This window comes from Nerophis ophidion, linkage group LG24 (assembly GCF_033978795.1).
Source record: "Nerophis ophidion isolate RoL-2023_Sa linkage group LG24, RoL_Noph_v1.0, whole genome shotgun sequence".
NCBI classification, from domain to species: domain Eukaryota; kingdom Metazoa; phylum Chordata; class Actinopteri; order Syngnathiformes; family Syngnathidae; genus Nerophis; species Nerophis ophidion.
Window position 1 is genome coordinate 16,602,038 of NC_084634.1, and position 21,065 is coordinate 16,623,102.

Below are 21,065 nucleotides of genomic sequence, written 5' to 3' on the forward strand. Positions count from 1 at the left end.
TATTTTAAAGAGGAGAGAAGAGCAGCAAGGGAAGGGAAACGCCTTGCATGGCAGCTCCTTCCATCAGTGTTTGAATGTGTGTGTGAATGGGTGAATGTGGAAGTAGTGTCAAAGCGCTTTGAGTACCTTGAAGGTAGAAAAGCACTATACAAGTACAACCCATCAGATACGATGGACTACCATAAGCTAAGCAAGTAATATGTATATATAATATATATGTATGTATATATGCATATATATATATAATAAATATATATGCGTATTTATATATGTATATAAATGTATACATGTATGTATGTACATATGTATATATATGTGTGTATATGTATGTATATATGTATATTTATGTATGTATATATATATGTATATGTACATATTATATTGAAGAAATCTGATAACATCTCATGTTATGAGTACTTTAAAGTGATTTTTGCTCGTACTTGTGTTGCATCAGTTCGAAAATGTCTCTTTTTTTTTTTAATTTTTTTAATTCTAGGGGTGTCTTATCTTAAGTGACGAGTTGAATCATGCATCGCTGGTGCTGGGCGCCCGTCTTTCCGGCTCAACAATCCGGGTCTTCAAACATAACAGTAGGTGACACCAACCCACTTGTTTACGCGACCGTTGCAGGAGTCGTGACTTCAGGGACACGCAGAACAATTTCATGAGCCGACAAGAGCGAGGGCTCAGGTATGTTGACGTTTTTTTGACATCAGTCCTTTTGCTGTAGACATGCAAAGCCTGGAAAAGCTCCTGCGAGACGCTATCGTACACGGGCAGCCAAGGACCCATCGGCCCTGGAGAAAGATTCTCATTATTGTAGAAGGAATTTACAGGTAAGCTACCCTGGATCATGACACGGCGGTTTGCGCACAAAGGTCATTTGCACGCAATTCCTTAGTGGAATTGCAAATTTCAGTTCAGTATGGTCTTTAAAAAGTCTTCAATTTGACCTGTTGAAACCTGCAGAGACATTTTGATGTAAAGTTAAATTAAACTACAGTAGATCCTTCATTTATTTGCAGTTTGGGATCCACTCAACCGCATGTTAGCAAGTGTATTTTCTCTACTCTAAATTGTTAAGCCAGGGTTTTTTTTTTGTTGACTTTGAATTTGAGAGCGCTTTGATGGTGGCATTTGCAGGGGGAAAGAATGCCGTAGCAATAATGCCAGCAGAGGGCACTGTCTTACAAGGCAATTTTGTGCAACATTTTTTCAGCAAGTTGATGCTTTGTTGCCTAACTGCATGTTTTGCGTGTACATTTTTGCCAAAAATCCATTTAATGAGTGAGAAGTGTTTGTTTATTAAGTTTTACACTATAAAAAATGTCTTTGTTGGCACTTTCTTTGGGTATGTTTTTGATTCATGTTTTTTTTATTGCCATTTACCGGGTTGTGTTGGAGCCTAAAGCCCTGCAACTAGTAGAAATCTACTGTACTATTAAAAATGCCAATGGTCATTTTTAATGCTTGGTATGTATCCACAAGAGAGGTGGGCATCTTTGGGTAAATTTGACTCTATTCGATTCCTGAAGTGACTATTCGATTCAGAACTCACTCCGGATTCAACACAATTATTGTGATATATTATTTTCAAAATAGGTTATAGATTACAAAAGCTCCTCTTGGCTACTGACGCATTACTTTGTATGTGCAATGTTGGCCTCAAAAACGTATTTTTAAACATGTATCTGAGAAATGTTCTTTACAAATATCATAGCATGTTAAGCAATAAAAGAAAATACAGCAACCCCAACTCAATCCCAGCTTTACAATGCTTAAGATATACATTTACAATGCAATTGAGAGGATATGTATATTTGCACTATATTTATTATACAATTAGAGATGGGTACCACATCCGGTACTTTTTTGGCACCGACTAAATCCCGCTTGTCCTACCGGTTCCATGCTACGAGACCTGGGTTGCGCGTGAAAACACACACGGTTGCCGACTCAGCCAAATAACCTCGAGATCAGTGGTTCTCGAATGGGGGTACATGTTCCCCTGGGGGTACTTGAAGGTATGCCAAGGGGTACGTGAGATTTTTCAAAAAAATTCTAAAAATAGCAACAATTCAAAAATCCTTTCTAAATATATTTATTGAATAATACTTCAACAAAATATGAATGTAAGTTCATAAAATGTGAAAAGAAATGCAACAATGCAATATTCAATGTTGACACCTAGATTTTTTGTGGACATGTTCAATAAATATTGATGTTAAAGATTTCTTTTTTTCTGAAGAAATGTTTAGAATTAAGTTCATGAATCCAGATGGATCTCTATTACAATCCCCAAAGAGGGCACTTTAACTTGATGATTACTTCTATGTGTAGAAATCTTTATTTATAATTGAATCACTTGTTTATTTTTCAACAAGTTTTCAGTTATTATTCTACTTTTTTTTCAAAATAGTTCAAGAAAGACCACTACAAATGAGCAATATTTTGCACTGTTATACAATTTAATAAAACAGAAACTGATGACATAGTGCTGTATTTTACTTCTTTATTTATTTTTACAACCAAAAATGCTTTGCTCTGTTTAGGGGGTACTTGAATTAAAAAAAATGTTCACAGGGGGTACATCACCGAAAAAAGGTTGAGGACCACTGCTCTAGATAATATTGCAATGTTCAGTGCTTGCAAAGAAATTCACTCAAAACGCTCTAACGTCATTAAAGTAGAGCTCTACTTTTCTAAAAATGCTCTAGCTTAATGCTAATATGCATTGGCTTTGCTATTGACATTCTACTGATTAGCTTTAGCGATTTTACATGGCAATTTCAACGCCTCCAAAGTCTTAATGAAAACGACAACTGAGATTTTGTCATCAAAAACAATCAATATTTATTAACACACCTTAAAATACTGTAAATTGGTACCAACCATTAAGTACGGGTACTGATTGTAAGGTACTGGGAATTGGTACCGTATCGGTTCAAATGTGAATGGTACACATCCCTATGCAATACTAAAAAAGAAAAAGGAAACCAAAACATTCCTAAAAGCAAGAGTATTAATAATAATATAATAATAATAATAATATCAATAATGGTTTGCTAATATTTTCGTTCCAAAAGTTGAATATTAAAGAATACATTTGCAAAAAAAAATGAAATGACTAATAATTACATTTCATTCCATTTATCTTTTTAAATCTATTTAAAATCGGAATATATAATAACCAAAAACATTTTTACCACGTTAATACACAGGATAAACAGTGGCAAAATTGAATAACCTAAATATAAGTTTTCAAGATAAGAAAACATTTAAAAAACAAAATTCTTGAAAATACAAAACTCGGCCATGAACCAAATAAAACCTGTGTGTTTTTTGCGCAAACATTCTCCGCCAACCTCTCGGCTGCAACACTGGTATTTGGTCAAACTCTTAAATTTATAGCAGTTTGGAATCGTTCCAACTGTCCTTGAAGTTTTACTGTAAATGTAATCAATCGTGGCGATCAATACAGTACTCAAAGAACCAGCCCAGTTGAATCAATGTCCTTGCGCTAATGCATTGTTAATGGAGTCTGACTTCCTCCAAGGGAAACCGCTATAATCGACGATGATTCTGCATAGAAACACAATCAAACAAAAGGAACTAAAGAGTAAGCTGTGGTTAGCAGGGGTCAACTACAATTAGGGATGGGTGCTGTTCAGATTCGAACCAATACAGTGCCAATTCCTGATACCCGGAAATCAGAACTGGTTCTTAATGGTATCAATTTTTAGCGCATTGATAATAAATAATGATTGTTTTTTGTTCATAACACCTAATTTTTTCTTGCAACATTTAAGGTATTAGTGTATGGTTTATAATGTTTTTGTTGCCCCCTAAGAAATGTTAATACTGTAAGTACTGTAATTTTGTGCACCAGCTATTTGATTGTAACAAGCATCTTAGTTGTAGTTTTGATTAACAAACTTGAAGGTGTTGAAACCGCCATGTAAAATCACTAATGCTAATCAGTAGCATGTCAATAGCAAAGCCAATGTAAATCAGCATCAAGCTAGTGCATTTTTGGAAGAATGGGGCCTTAGTTTATTTGAGATGGAGCATTTTTTGAGTAAATGTCTTCGTTGGCATTGAAAATTGCAACATTACTTAGAGCAGGAATATCCAAACTCCGGACCGCCTTGGCCCACCGACGTCTTCAATTTGGCCCGCGAGACGGCAAGAGTCTGATAAGCAATATAGCCAGGCACTGTGTTGTCATATACAGTATTATACCAATAGTCAGTGGTATGATAGTTGCCATTTGTCACCATCCGGTGGCCAATGTAAGTAAGTGAAGTCAGTGGCCATTAATTGTACATCAATGTGAATATGAGCGCAACAATTTTTTCTTATACGACCCAATCCAAACAACCTTCCCCAGTCATGGTGCGGGAACAAAAAATAACAAACATGGTCACAAATAACACAACCTGGTAATTGAACTTTGTGTATATTACACAAAACGTACAATCAGCATTAAAAAAATGTAAACTACACCCATTTAAATACATTACAAGGGATGATGTGGAACATGCAAAACATTCTCCATACATACCCATGCCATGTTTGGCGCATTCTAGCTGCTTGATATTTCTGATTGATTACAAAACTTTGAGGTTGTCACGGAAGTAAACAGGACATGGGTCTAATTTTCACAGCCTCCAAATTCACTCCACTTCTAATAAACATTATTTCCTTTTTTGATTATATGCACATCCATATATAATATGTAATTGTATATGTATGTATGTATATATATATATATATATATATATATATATATATATATATATATATATATATATATATATATAAATGTGCGTGCGTTTGAGTGTATATATATATATATTTGTATATATGTGTGTGTTTGTGTATATATATGTGTATGTGTGTGTGTATGTATATATATATGTGTGTATATATACATATAAATGTGTATATATATGTGTGTGTGTATTTATATATATGTGTGTATATATATATGTGTGTTTTTGTATACATATATATATGTGTATATATATATATATCTATATATGTACTGTACTGTATGTATATGTTTGTGTATATATATGTGTGTATATATATGTTTGTGTATATATATATATGTTTGTGTATATATATATATATATATATATATATATATATATATATATATATGTGTATGTATGTGTGTGTGTGTGTGTGTGTGTGTGTGTGTGTGTATATATATGTGTATGTGTATATATATATATATTAGTGTCAAAGCGCTTTGAGTGCCTTGAAGGTAGAAAAGCGCTATACAAGTACAACCCATTTATCATTTATTCATATATGTGTGTATATGTACATTATATATATATATGTATGTATATGTATGTTTGTGTGTATATATATGTGTGTATATATACATGTTTGTGTGTGTATACTATATATGTTTGTATATATATATGTTTATATATATATATATATGTGTATATATGTATATATATATGTGTGTGTATATATATATGTTTTATATGTACATATATACATACATATATATATATATGTGTGTGTGTGTATGTATGTATGTATATATATTTTTGTATATATATGTATATGTTTGTATATATAATTATATATCTATATATATATGTCCAGGCTCGGGAACTTTCTGTGTGGAGTTTGCATGTTCTCCCCGTGAATGCGTGGGTTCCCTCCGGGTACTCCGGCTTCCTCCCACCTCCAAAGACATGCACCTGGGGATAGGTTGATTGGCAACACTAAATTGGCCCTAGTGTTTGAATGTGAGTGTGAATGTTGTCTGTCTATCTGTGTTGGCCCTGCGATGAGGTGGCGACTTGTCCAGGGTGTACCCCGCCTTCCGCCCGATTGTAGCTGAGATAGGCGCCAGCACCCCCCGCGACCCCAAAAAAGGGAATAAGCGGTAGAAAATGGATGGATGGATATATATGTGTGTATGTATATATGTGTGTGTGTGTGTGTGTGTGTGTGTGTGTGTGTGTGTGTGTGTGTGTGTGTGTGTGTGTGTGTGTGTGTGTGTGTGTGTGTGTGTGTGTGTGTGTGTGTGTGTGTGTGTGTGTGTGTGTGTGTGTGTGTGTGTGTGTGTGTGTGTGTGTGTGTGTGTGTGTGTGTGTGTGTGCGTGTGTTTACATGCAATCAGCTTTGGGCCCCCGGTCCAAATTTTTTAAACCCAATGCGTCACACCAGTCAAAAAGTTCGGACACCCCTGACCTGCTGCTGCAGTGGTTAATGCCAAATTGCGAAGAGTAGGCAAACGGGCGTGACGTCACATGAAACCCATCTATTGAAACATGACACCGTTGGATTTTACGTGAACTGTAGGACTTATGGGATTCAGTCAATGCCAAAAAAGGACCAGATTAGATACCCAACCCCTAGGTAACATGTTCCTTCGAATTACAAATGACTGATGCATGTAGTTGGATTGTGCTACTCCTTCTCTGCATTATACTAATATATCATCTTTATCTAATTTTCTCGTAGTATGGAGGGTTCAATCGTGCGCCTACCGGAGGTGATTGCCCTGAAGAAGCGCTACAAGGCGTTCGTGTACCTGGATGAGGCCCACAGTATTGGGGCACTTGGACCTCACGGCAAAGGTGTGGTGGACTACTTTGGCCTGGACCCCACAGACGTGGACGTCATGATGGGAACCTTCACCAAGAGCTTTGGCGGTGCCGGAGGATACATTGGTGGCAAAAAGGTTCAACTTGACCATGTTTTAACGTCTGTCAGAGACAAGTAACTGCCTGCCGCACCTGGAATTGAATATTGTCACTTCTATGTCAGGAGCTGATCGATTATCTGCGGCAGAACTCTCACAGCGCCCTCTACGCCACCTCGATGCCCCCTCCTGTGGCCCAGCAAATCATCACCTCCATGAAGATCATCATGGGCGAGGATGGGACCACATTGGGTAGGTGCTTAACTGTCACTGAAGATCTATAAAAGTTGTGTAACACGTCCAATTAACAACAGCAGCCAAGATTTTGAGGCACTTGGGAGTCAGTTTGGTAGTTTGAATGCAGGCACGGACTGGTACAGTGGTACCTCTAAAATCAGCAAATCATATTTATTTTAGCCATGTGCCTGAGATCCCACTCTGCACAATCAGAAAACACTAAGAAAATGAACACAATGGCGGAAATTAATGAATTATCATATTTCATGCCACACTCACTAAATTCTAAAAGAAGGAAAAATTCCATATATAAGCCACTCCAGACTATAAACCGCAGATGTATATGTTGTGAAATTATTTTTTTACACAGAAAGATTCTGTAAATGTTTATTTACATAACTAATTTTTTACAAATGTTGCCTGTAACACGGCAGTAAAACGGCTGATCAAACAAAACAGAAGTCATCGTCATGGACCCGCTAGCTGCGGAAGCTAGCTCTCCGACCAGCTTAACAGACTCAATAACTCCACGGTGACATTTTGGTGAATTTACTGAGGAATTTGTGAAATTAAAACAATACAACAAGAATTTCGTTGTAAGTTAATAATACTAACACAGACACTAGTAGACGTGTTAGCATATTAGCTAACACAAGCTTGATTATATTACAATAGCACATACAAATATGCATGAAAACACTCCTACAGACATCACACATGGGACGGTTTAGTAAGTAAGAATTATTTTAGTGATATTGTAAAACTTACAAACGTTGTTTGGAGTGATGAATTAAGAAATATTCAGAGCAGAAACGCTATGAACAGTTGTACTTTCGGTTCAAGGCAAAACAAAGTACATTTTCAACTCGCAGCACCTGCAGGGAGCGAGCTCGTCCAAAAGATGGCCCCCTAGCACAAGCAATAACATACCATTTCTGTCCTCTGCTTGGGTTTAATGGAAACTATTGACCACAAAACATTATAGCAATTATCAGGAAAAATATTCATGGGTTAGCTGCACCATTTTATAGGCTGTAGAGTTCAAAGTATAAGAAATAAGTAGCGGTTCATAGTCTGGAATTTACGGTTAGTGACTCCAATTGCTCCAAGATAAATATTATTTGTGTAATTTGCAACAAAAAGTGTTCATACAGCAGCCGGCTCACAGCCAGATGAGAGTTTCATGTGAAAATTATGTAATATATGCCACCAGTTAAATGGAGTTCCAAGGAGAACCAATTTTAAACTAGGAGGTTGAAGTACTTCTTTACCAGGAGTTTTCTTGCTGGCTGATCAATAATGGGCTGATTGACTGACGGCATTTTTTGTATCTTATTTATTTTTTGCTGCGCCCTGCTTTAGTGTATAATGCAGACACACTTTACAAACCAAAAATGGCTTGTAAATATTAAATAATAAATGACACTGCGCTTTATGTGAAATTTAATAGCAAACACATTCCCAGCCCTGGTGGTGTCGTCGTATGTCTTCCTGCCTTTTTAAGCAGAGGGTTAAGGTTGCATTTAGTTATAGTTTTCATTAAGAAATTTAGAGGTGTTAAAATCGCCATGTAAAATGACTAATGCTATTTTCATGTTAATTGCAATGCACGTTAATAGCAAAGCCAATGTTTATTATTATCAAGCTAGCAGGTTTGTTGGAAAAGTGGAGCCTTATTTTACTCACAATGGGGCATGTTTTCAGTTACTGTTTTTTTCGGATTATAAATCGCCATACGTCGCACCGGCCGAAAATTCATAATAAAGAAAGGAAAAAAAACATGTATACGTCGCACTGGAGTATAAGTCGCATTTTGGGGGAAATTTATTTGATAAAATCCAACACCAAGAATAGACATTTGAAAGGCAATTTAAAATAAATAAAGAATAGTGAACAATAGGCTGAATAAGTTTAAGTTTTATGACGCATAAATAACCAACGGAGAAGGTGCCTGGTATGTTAACGTAACATATTATGGTAAGAGTCATTCAAATAACTATAACATATCGAACATGCTATACGTTTACCAAACAATCTGTCACTCCTAATCGATAAATCCCATGAAATCTTCTTCCTCGATGTCGCTTCTAAACAACTCTGCCAACTCCAAAGTTCCTCTTGTTGTTTTCTGCTGCATAATTCACTACGTCCATCTTGTAATCTGCAGTACATGATTTCCTTTTCGGTGCCATTTTTTGTTCAGCCCTTCCCAGGTTTTATAAGTTACCGGCAACGTTGAAATGATGCATTTTAATAGCTACGGCAGTAGCATATAGCAGTTAGCATTCCATGACCCACAATGCACTTCTTTCATGACACTCCCCTGCATAATTCTTATTGGTTGACGTGTGTGTGACGATTGCTGACATGTGTGTGACGATTGCTGACATTTTTCTTCGTCTCATCCGCAAATGAGATGAATAATATTATTTAATATTTTACGGTAATGTGTTAATAATCTCACACATAAATCGCACCGTAGTATATGTCGCACCCCCGGCCAAACTATGAAAAAAATTGCGATTTATAATCCGAAAAATACGATAAATTGTAATATTGCCTTTAGGTATTTTGGCTGAGTCTGCTCTCAGTACTGCTAGAGTGATCGCCAAGCACCGAAGAGCCTAGATACGATTGAAATGATTATGTCAGGAGGTAAAATCAGTGGATCAAAGTCCGTCATATTGTCATTTAAGTTTTGACTATTTTTGGGTGGGGGTCATTTTGTCATTTTGCACAAAAAAATAAAAAGTTGATGTGAGGTGAATTATATTTATATAGCCCTTCACTTATTGAAAGCCTATACCTACATCTTTAAGCTGCATATATACCAGAGTGAGTGACACCTGAAGCAGATGTGTAAAATGTCCTGCTCAAGGACACAAAGGCAGCGACAAGGTTGATTGTAGCGGGGCTCTAACCTGGAACCCTTAAGTTTCTGGCTCGGCCGCTCTACCAACCGAACTTCGCCGTCCCATATGATGAATTAAGGTTTGAGTTCATTAAAGGTAAATTGTATAAAAATCTTATAAAATAATAGGCGCTGTTTAAAATGTGATGTTGCACATGACCACTAGATGTCAGTATGCACCAGCATGGGGCAGGCTTGTATTATCATGTTGCTCTCTATTATAAACCAGATTAGCCCAGTTTCTTCATACATAATTTCACTTCATGTTATTTGCAAGAGATCCCAAATCAATAGAAAAAATAAGAGAATTAGTATACTGATAGTTCATTGTTATATTGTGTAAGGCATCTAGTTCTTGACAATAGCATCGTCACCCGATGTAACGCTGTTATGCGCTCGTATACTACCTCCAACTTGCTTTATAGTTTTCAGATGTGCGTGTGTCCACGTGTGTGCTCCTTTGCCTCCATGCTGGGCACAAAGCAGCGTGGTGCGCTGGACCTGTAGATCTGTGTAGATCAAACACAGCTGGAAACACACACAAATAAGTTAGTATCTCAAGGAATCAATGAGAAAACTGTTTTTTGCTAAGTGTCACATTGGCACTGATTGCAAATGGCTGCAATGAAACAAAGAGTGAAAATAAAATACAAAAATTATATATATATATATATATATATATATATATATATATATATATATATATATATATATATATATATATATATATATATATATATATATATATTAGTGTTGTCCCAATACCAACAAAAGAGACCGCAAACAATTGCATTATTGGCTTTATTTTAACAAAAAATCTTACGGTACATTAAACATATGTTTCTTACTGCAAGTTTGTCCTTAAATAAAATAGTGAACATACAAGACAACTTGTCCTTTACTAGTAAGTAGGCAAACAGGCCCCTAATTTAGCTGCTGACATGTGCAGTAACATATTGTGTCATTTTCCATTCTTTTATTTTGTCAACATTATTAAGGACAAGGGCTTCACGGTGGAAGAGGGGTTAGTGCGTCTGCTTCACAATACGAAGGTACTGAGTAGTCGTGGGTTCAATCCCGGGCTCGGGATCTTTCTGTGTGGAGTTTGCATGTCCTCCCCGTGAATGCGTGGGTTCCCTCCGGGTACTCCGGCTTCCTCCCACTTCCAAAAACATGCACCTGGGGATAGGTTGATCGGCAACATTAAATTGGCCCTAGTGTGTGAATGTGAGTGTGACTGTTGTTCAACTATCTGTGTTGGCCCTGCGATAAGGTGGCGACTTGTCCAGGGTGTAATCCGCCTTCCGTGCGATTGTAGCTGAGATAGGAACCAGATCCCCATGCGACCCCAAAGGGAATAAGCAGTAGAAAATGGATGGATATTAAGGACAAGTGGTACAAAATGGGTGGCGGAGCAGTACTTTTCAGAGATCGTATATGATTCATAAGTATCGCGGTACTATACTAATATCGGTATATTGTACAACCCTAATATACATGTACACGTACACACATAAATACACAAAGGAATATGTTAGGAATGCTTAATAAAGGGTAACAAAATAGTGCAAAGTGTGAAAATATGAACAGAGAAACCTGACAACTATTTTCTGCAGGTTTAGAGCCAGGAAGTTACAGCTGTGCTCTGAAGGGTGAGCGCGGCGAAGGTGGTGTGGTATGGGGACCAGCGCCTTGCATCATTTACCGACCACATTGGTCTGACTACGGTCCCTTTGAAAAAATAGAAAAATCCGAAAAACTGTCGATGACTTTTCCTCTTTTATCCATAATTTCTTCATTTTGACCTTCTCTTCTCACTCAATACTAAGAATCAACCCCAAGACTATAAAATGGCGCAAACAAAACCAATAATTGATACTGTCACCTGATTGACTGTTAGCGTGTCACACCCACTGATCAGTGATAACTTCCTGCGTCGCTCGGTTACCATGGAACCAACCTTGCTTCGCAACTTCCGGTTTCTTCCGATTAGGAAGAAAATAATTGTTTTCATTGATATTAATTACGTGTGTAAACCCATTTTCCCCTGGTTCGGACTGCCCTTCGCCGTTTCGTGACATCATCAGACAAGCCGAGCCTTTAAACACGCCTTGGCGCTCGTTATCCTCGTGGAAGAGTTGCGTAACAGCCAGATGGCTCGCCGTTAAGTCACCTGTTTCAAGTCTTTGAAAATCCAGACATCATTCCGGTAGATCTGCCGATGTTTCCTGGGCACGGACAGCTGCTCCTAGGTTCTGGCTCAGGCCAACATGAAAAGTGGACAGGGTTCAATCATATCTAAGAATGGAACACAAGACTGTCAATGATATAGAAAGAGTTGCTCGACACAACCGTCCCAATTGAACTTTTCAGTTCATGGAGTTCAGCATAAGACGTTGTATTCTTCACTTGGTTTAAAAAAAAAAAAAAAGTATAATTTCAGACTTGGTTGTTTCTCCTGGTGCTTTGAAGTTTGTTTTCCAGCACAGTCGGACAGATGTATGTTGCTGCTGGCACGTTGTACCACATGGTTGTTTGTTTGGCTAAGATGCTATCTCAGGAGGCATCGGACAGACTTGAGAGGATCGATGCCTGTTTAGTTTCACCCCCCGCTGACCTCAGACTTAATGAATCCTGGCTGTCTTCAAAGGCAAGTGGACCAGACTGCACTTGCAATTGTTGGAAAATCAGCATTTTGAAGGCCGACTAAAACGGCGTGCCAAGCTATCGAGGGTGCGTGACCTCACGGAGCTCAGCCCCGAGTATTCCATAGTGCTGCTTTAAAAACGAGATTACGTGATAAATCTGACCAGGTTTTATTCTGCCTTACCTTTTTCCAGGTGCAGACCGCCTCCGACAGCTGTCCGAGAACACCACCTACTTCCGCAGGAAACTTCGGGAAATGGGCGTCATCATCTATGGCAACAAGGACTCGCCGGTCGTACCCGTGATGCTCTACATGCCCGCTAAAATTGGGTGCGTGATTTCCTTTTAATGCGACACTTAAATTTGTGTCTCACCCTGGGAAACATGCTGTACTGGAGCTGCGTTTGCTGGTGCAAATGTTTTTGTGTGTGCAGAAGGGCTCTTTTCTTACCTTGCTCAAAAAAATTTATTTATGTCTTCTCATTCATATACTTCTTGTAATCAGACAACATTTTCGGTATATTAGATGGAATTGAAAAAAATATACAGTGGGGCAAAAAAGTATTTAGTCAGCCACCGATTGTGCAAGTTCTCCCACTTAAAATGATGACAGAGGTCTGTAATGTTCATCATAGGTACACTTCAACTGTGAGAGACAGAATGTGAAAAAAAAAATCCTGGAATTCACATTGTAGGAATTTTAAAGAATTTATTTGTAAATTATGGTGGAAAATAAGTATTTGGTCAACCATTCAAAGTCCTCACTGATGGAAGGAGGTTTTGGCTCAAAATCTCATGACACATGGCCCCATTCATTCTTTCCTTAACACGGATCAGTCGTCCTGTCCCCTTAGCATAAAAAAAGCCCCAAAGCATTATGTTTCCACCCCCATGCATCACAGTAGGTGTGGTGTTCTTGGGATGCAACTCAGTATTTTTCTTCCTCCAAACACGACGAGTTGAGTTTATACCAAAAGGTTCTATTTTGGTTTCATCTGACCACGTGAAATTCTCCCAATCCTCTGCTGTATCATCCATGTATCCATTTTGGTAAAGCATGGGGGTGGAAGCATCATGCTTTGGGGCTGTTTTTCTGCTAAGGGGACAGGACGATTGATCCGTGTTAAGGAAAGAATGAATGGGGCCATGTATCGTGAGATTTTGAGCCAAAACCTCCTTCCATCAATGAGAGCTTTGAATGGTTGACCAAATACTTATTTTCCACCATAATTTACAAATAAATTCTTTAAAATTCCTACATTGTGAATTCCTAGATTTTTTCCCCACATTCTGTCTCTCACAGTTGAAGTGTACCTATGATGAAAATTACAGACCTCTGTCATCATTTTAAGTGGGAGAACTTGCACAATCGGTGGCTGACTAAATACTTTCTTGCCCCTCTGTACATTGAAATTCCATCTAATATATCGAACATTTTTAAAAACATTTAAAAATTACATCTAATGTACCGAAAATATTGTCTGTTTACAAGAAAATTTTGAAAGTACTTTTTTGGACTTTTCGCAGTTTTAATGAAGTCAGGAATCCTGCCATTAGGGTACACTTGGCCTATTTCCTGCAAAGGCTGCCGGGGCCCTATTCCGATTATCGCATAATTTTTTTCCCTCTTCAATCTCATTTTGAAGGCCCTTATCTCGGTTGAAAATGGCAAAAAAAGATGTATATTTTGCGGGTTTTGAACACAAAAATATCCAAATTAGCTCTCTGGCGCCCCCTTGAAAATTTGAGAAAAATTGTTTCTGCCCCCGGATTTAGTTTGATCGCGGAAATCGCTGGAGACTTCTATCATGGCGAGACGCATGTAAAAATCTCTATAACCCATAGTTGAAATCAAAACGACAGTCGGCCAGCTTTGTATCCGTAGACAAAAATCTGGGGTCCTACTTTAAGTCCTCTTAAGGCCCAAGCTGTTTGTTTACCTGTTTTATTTAATTTCTGTTTGCTATTTGGGCTTATTGGACCCTAATTACAATAAAAACTAAGAATCATCTTTTGATATGATGTACTTAGTCCATAAGTAACAAACGTGCACTTCATATTTAGTGACACGCTAATTCTTCTTTTTACACTTTTTTTTCCAAATTCCATTGTATGTTATACTCTTCTGACACCAACAAATGGTGTACACAATTTTGGAAATAAGACCTAAAAGGTGCTGCCCACGTATGTGGCCACTAAGCCTTTAGAGGTTTTTAACGTAGGGCAGGGGTCAGCAACCCGCGGCTCCAGAGCCGCATGCGGCTCTTTGGCCACTCTAATGTGGCTGTGCTGCATATGGCTCAGCTGCATAATCGCCGACCCCCCCGATTGTTTCGGGGTGTTTCCGGGATTTGGTGCCTCTCCCGGACATCACCCGGGGTTAACATTCTCCGATTTTCACTCGGACTACAATATTGAGGGCGTGCCATGATGGCTTTACTTTTAACGCCCTCTACAACATGTCATCGCCCGCCTTTACACCATGCTATCTGCGTGCCAGCCGGACGCATGCATCTCGCTGCTTCTATCGTCACACGTACGAGATTGCAAGGCCATACAGGTTACACTGAAGGTTGTGATATAAACAACTTTAACACTCTTACTAATATGCGCCACACTGTGAACTTACACCAAACACGAATGACAAACACATTTCGGGAGAACATCCTCACAGTAACACAACATAACAATTACCCAGAATCCCTTGCATTTATGACTATTCCAGGCTATATTATACACCCATGCACCCCCACCCCGCCCACCTCAACCGACGCACGGGGGGGAGGGGGTGTTGGTGCTAGCGGGGTGTATAATATAGCCTGGAAGAGTCATGGATGCAAGGGATTCTGGGTAATTGTTATTTTGCGTTTATGTTGTGTTACTGTAAGGATGTTCTCCCGAAATGTGCTTGTCATTCTTGTTTGGTGTGGGTTCACAGTGTGGCGCATATTAATAAGAGTGTTAAAGTTGTTTATACCACAACCTTCAGTGTAACCTGTATGGCCGTTGACTATATGCCTTGCAGTCGTGTATGTGTATCAGTGAAAGCCACGTACAACATGTTACTGGGCTGGCAAGCAGTTTGTACATGTTGTAAAAGGCGTCAAAGGCAATGGCTTCATAGCACGCCCTTATTGTTGTTATCTGGGTGACCATCAGCAGATATTAGCGAGAATGGTTGCGACTCCCATTATCTTCTTATTTTGTGAAACTGGTCAAAATGGCTCTTTGAGTGGTAAAGGTTGCCGACTCCTGTCTTAGGGACTTTGACCAAATGTGTTGCGCTTAAAATGACAGATACCAAACTCATCGGCAGTGATAAATTGCGGTGGAATTTTATGGCGGTTAATTTGTGTCTTTATTACAAAAGCTTTGTTTTGAAACTGATTTTATATACCTGAATTTTTTGTGTTTGAATATTGTGAACTGAATTTCTTTTACATCAAACTATGCTGACAATTTCATTAAAAAAATAATAGGAAAATGCATGTTTCAAAATTCAGTGTCAAAAACTTCAGTGCTGAAAAATTTGCTACTTCAAAAAACAAGATCGGTAAATTAAGACTGAAGCAATGGATCCTGTCTCAGAAGTAGCCAATGAGGTGTCAAGGTTGAAGTCACAAGACACAGGTCTTGCAAAATGGCATAAAAAAGGCAGTTACCTAGGCCACCTTGGCATAGTACAACATAATTAACATTTCAATGCGGCCCGCTGGATATTTTCAAACGATAGAAATGATGCAATCGGTTAGAATCTGCACTTTTGAGTCACACAGGAAGCTCTACTGCATGCACACCTGGAACAAACAGATGGGGGCAGAGTGGGCGGGGCCTGATAGCGAGTGTTGGATAAAGGTGGATTTCTACAGCAAAGTTCTGCCGAACAGTGATAATTTTGACGAATATGTGCATGTTTTTTACCCTTTGCATTTATTTTTTGCTTGTGTTTGTTGCATATTGGTTCTTGCTAGATCATGAAAGATGTCGATCAAAGAGGTGGTCTGCAGTACAGGAGCAACGTTCATATATTCTCATAATATAAATCCCACATTCTCAATCTTTATGTACATTCTGAGTGTCTTTTTCAGTAAAAAAAAAAACTAAAGTTCATTCTGGTCTGTTTATTCTTTACTGCAAAAGACACTCATCCATCCATCCATTTTACTCAATGTACATACAAACACAGAATTTGGGATTTACAATAAGTGAAGTAAATTATATTTATATAGCGCTTTTTCTCTAGTGACTCAAAGCGCTTTACATAGTGAAACCCGATATCTAAGTTACATTCAAACCAGTGTGGGTGGCACTGGGAGCAGGTGGGTAAAGTGTCTTGCCCAAGGACACAACGGCAGTGACTAGGATGGCGGAAGCGGGAATCGAACCTGCAACCCTCAAGTTGCTGGCACGGCCACTCTACCAACCGAGCTAAACCGCCCCTAACTTAACTTTTAACATCAAACACTAAATATTGAGAATATATGAACGTTGCTCTTCTACTTCCCACTCACACATCAAGCAAGAGCAATAAAGATGCAACAAAGACGGCGAAAAGTAAAGGTAAAAAAAACATCAACTTATTTGATATAATATCACTGTTCTGCAAAACTATGTCGAATAAGTCTGCCTCCATTTGACACTCGCTATCAGGCTTTTTGCTGCCTAAATAAGCCCCACCTACTGTACAGCTAAAAGGCAATAACCCATGTAGCTCAAAAGTGCAGATTAGAATCCAGTAATATTTTTAACGGCAATAATTTGTATGTCAAAATATCGTCGAGCACGGTTTATGGTCCCAGGCGAGTTAAGTTAAAGTTAAAGTACCAATGATTGTCACACACACACACTAGATCTCCCGACCAAAGGCAAAACCTAGTAACTCACGTTTAGCTGATTTTGAGAAAACAAAGGAAAACCAATCTATCTTGATGCTGCCTTACAAAGATCTACAAAGTCATCAAACGTATAGATGTTTTCTTGAGCTTTCATTTTCTTGCCGATTGAGCCATGGATTGAATCTGCTCTCATGAACGTGTGCTCTTTCTCCAGGTATTTTATTACAATCTCGGGTGGGCCCCATTCTGCGTTTGCACATTGGGCAAGAGCCGTGTACAGCGTCCAGTTTATATTTTGACCTCCACAGTCATCTGCCCAAAAGAGTATGCAAGGGGAAGAATCAAGAACAATACATTTAATGAAGGTGCTTGCAACGTCCTGGGCCAATCTTTCAAATATCCCCTCGTGCCATAATATCACATAATCAGGTTGACCGTCGGCCCCCATTCGTGCAAATGTCTCATTAAAGACAATAAGGCGACTGACAAAGAAGCTTCGATTGGTCCCTTGAGATACAAGGTTTTTCTGTTGTATCTACGCGGTTATGTGGTAGTTGCTAGGTCCTGCCATGCGTGTGTAACAGCTTACTTACGGAACAAATTACAATATCGCATACACTATTGTAAAGCATATCACCTCGGAACTCCAAAATTATTATCAGCTCAGTTTTGACCAACATTGAGTTACTGGGTTTTGCCTTTGGACGGGAGAGGTGTCGTGAAATTTGTCCTCTGCATTTGACCCATCCCCTTGATCACCCCCTTTTGAAGTGAGGAGAGCAGTGGGCAGCAGCGGTGCCGCGTCCGGGAATCATGGTGATTTAACCCCCAATTCCAACCCTTGATGCTGAGTGCCAAGCAGGGAGGCAATGGGTCCCATTTTTATAGTCTTTGGTATGACTCGGCCGGGGTTTGAGCTCACAACCTACAGATCTCAGGGAGTCCACTCTGACCACTAGGCCACACACTCTGACCACTAGGCCACTGAGTAGAGTTGCGCATGAGGTCATGCCCGGCTGCTAACTCGGATGGCACTTCGGCACTAAACTACCTCGAGGTAATGTTCCTATGTTCGATGCCAAGGAAGAAATTGACTCAAAAACGCTATGATGTAAATAAATAAAATTAGGCTCCACTTTACCCAAAAATTTACTAGCTTAATGCTAATATATGTTGGCTTTGCTATTGACATGCTACTGATTAGCATTAGCGAATTTACAAGGCCATTTCAACACCTTCAAACGTGTTAATGAAAACTACAACCAACGTTATGATCAAAGAGTTGGTGCGTAAAAAAGTACAATATTTACAGTTTTTAACACTATTGGTGTGCAACCAAAAGAAAATACACACCATTAACTATAAATTGTCGTACAGCAAGAAAGGTATTCGTCGTAGTTTACCTGACACTTGAAACGTGACTGATTTGGGGCTATGCACTTTCCACTTGAGGCGCCAGACAGCAGTAGAGTGTTGATTATCTTTAAATATGTTTTGTGGCAATTCCAACTTTGACCACAGCGTCAGTTGCTATGCAGAGTGGCACTCTCCATCATTTTCAGCAGACTGCATTGCAGAATGATTAACTCCCTATCTTCCTTTCACGGGAGATACACCCAGGAATGGGGCTGTATGAATCCTTTCCTTACTATATTTGCAAATGTTTAATACATTTTTATATGTTGCTATAAAACTGAGATATAAAAACAATATTTATTAACATACCCAAAAGTAGCTAAATTTGTACCTTTTTGAGTACTGGCATCGATTGCCAGGTATTGGGCTATTGGTACCGTCCGCATCCATCCATTTTCTACCGCTTATTCCCTTTTGGGGTTGCGGGGGGCGCTGGCGCCTATCTCAGCTACAATCGGGCGGAAGGCAGGGTACACCCTGTACAAGTCGCCACCTCATCACAGGGCCAACACAGATAGACAGACAACATTTACACTCACATTCACACCTTAGGGCCAATTTAGTGTTGCCAATCAACCTATGCCCAGGTGCATGTCTTTGGAAGTGGGAGGAAGCCGGAGTGCCCGGAGGGAACCCACGCATTCACGGGGAGAACATGCAAACTCCACACAGAAAGATCCCGAGCCTTGATTTGAACCCAGGACTGCAGGACCTTCATATTGTGAGGCAGACGCACCAACCCCTCTGCCACCGTGAAGCCCCTATTGGTACCGTATCACTTCAAATGTGAATGGTACCCATTCTTAGATACTGGTTACAGTTTTTGAAAATTCCAAGAGATTTACAATTTAAGGGTTTTAATAAGCTGTGAGCCATAATCGTCCAAATGGTATTATAGGTTAGTAGCGCCTTGTATGTGTAATTGCTGGGATAAATGAACCTACCCACGATGTTCAAATGTTTTGTGTGTCACCTGTAGGTGTCGATTATTGAGTCCACAAATTTACGTAGATGTTCTCATTTTAATTTTAGGGCGTTTGGTCGAGAGATGTTGAAGCGCAACATCGGCACCGTCGTCGTGGGCTTCCCGGCAACCCCCATCATCGAATCCCGAGCACGTTTCTGCATTTCGGCGGCCCACAGCCGGGAAATGCTGGACACAGTAAGTGCTTCATTAAAGTCGAGCGCTGTTGGCAGCCTTTAAAGCGGAACTGCTTTTGTTTTTGAGAATTTTGCACGTCGTGAGACAAGAAGACAAAAGGTTGTTTTTATTTTGGCTTTCTAACCTTTAAAAATTGGCTCGTTCTTGGTAGCTGGCAATGCAGCTAATCAGAGGGATCAATTCTACCTCTAAATCAAGTGTTTTTCAATTTTTTTTTTAGCTAAGGCACGTTTTTTTCATTGGAAAAATCCCGAGGCACACCACTAGCAGAAAAGATAAAAAAATGAAACTAGCAGCCGATATTGACGGTAAAAAGTCGTTCTCGCAATTGTTGGATATAAATTCAAACCATAACCAAGCATGCATCACTATAGCTCTTGTCTCAAAGTAGGTGTACTGTCACGACCTGTCGCATTACGTTTTGACTTATTTTGAGTTTTTTGGTGTTTTCCTGTGTGTATCCATCCATCCATTTTCTACCGCTTATTCCCTTTTGGGGGCGCTGGCGCCTATCTCAGTTACAGTCGGGCGGAAGGCGGGGTAAAACCCTGGACAAGTCGCCAACTCATCGCAGGGGCAACACAGATAGACAGACAACATTCACACACCAGGGGCCAATTTAGTGTTGCCAATCAACCTAACCCCAGGTGCATGTCTTTGGAACTGGGAGGAAGCCGGAGTACCCGGAGGGAACCCACGCATTCATGGGGAGAACATGCAAACTCCACACAGAAAGATCCCGAGCCTGAGATTGTACCCAGGACTGCAGGACCTTCGTATTGTGAGGCAGACGCACTAACCCCTCTGCCACCGTGAAGCCCAGTGTGTAGTGTTTACTATTTTGTTGTTGATTGTCATGTCATGTACGGATACTACATTGTGAATGCCGTCTGCTGCTCCACACGCTGTAAGTCTTTGCTGTCGTCCAGCATTCTGTTTTTGTTTACTTTGAACACCATCTGCTGTCCACACGCTGTAAGTCCTTGCTGTTGTCCAGCGTTCTGTTTTTGTTTACTTTGAAGCCAGTACAGTTTTAGTTTTGTTTTGCATTGCCATCCCTAAGCTTCAATGCCTTTTCTTAGCGGCACTTGCCTTTTGTTTCTTTTTGCCTCTCGCTGTCCTCTGCATATTGTGATCACGACAAACCATGTTCCCGACATCCACAAAGCAATTAGCTACCTG

General features: G+C 39.4%; 1 protein-coding gene across 1 annotated transcript in view; it reads left to right on the forward strand.

The window, feature by feature from the left end:
- The window catches only part of sptlc2b (serine palmitoyltransferase, long chain base subunit 2b), a 69,430-nt gene that overhangs the window by 39,557 nt on the left and 8,808 nt on the right, over nt 1-21,065 (forward strand). Inside the window, exons 6-11 of the mRNA XM_061885691.1 lie at nt 497-590; nt 731-836; nt 6,496-6,715; nt 6,802-6,928; nt 12,665-12,800; nt 19,754-19,883. Coding sequence (XP_061741675.1) covers nt 497-590; nt 731-836; nt 6,496-6,715; nt 6,802-6,928; nt 12,665-12,800; nt 19,754-19,883 — 813 coding nt within the window. The remainder of the gene's footprint in view (nt 1-496; nt 591-730; nt 837-6,495; nt 6,716-6,801; nt 6,929-12,664; nt 12,801-19,753; nt 19,884-21,065) is intronic.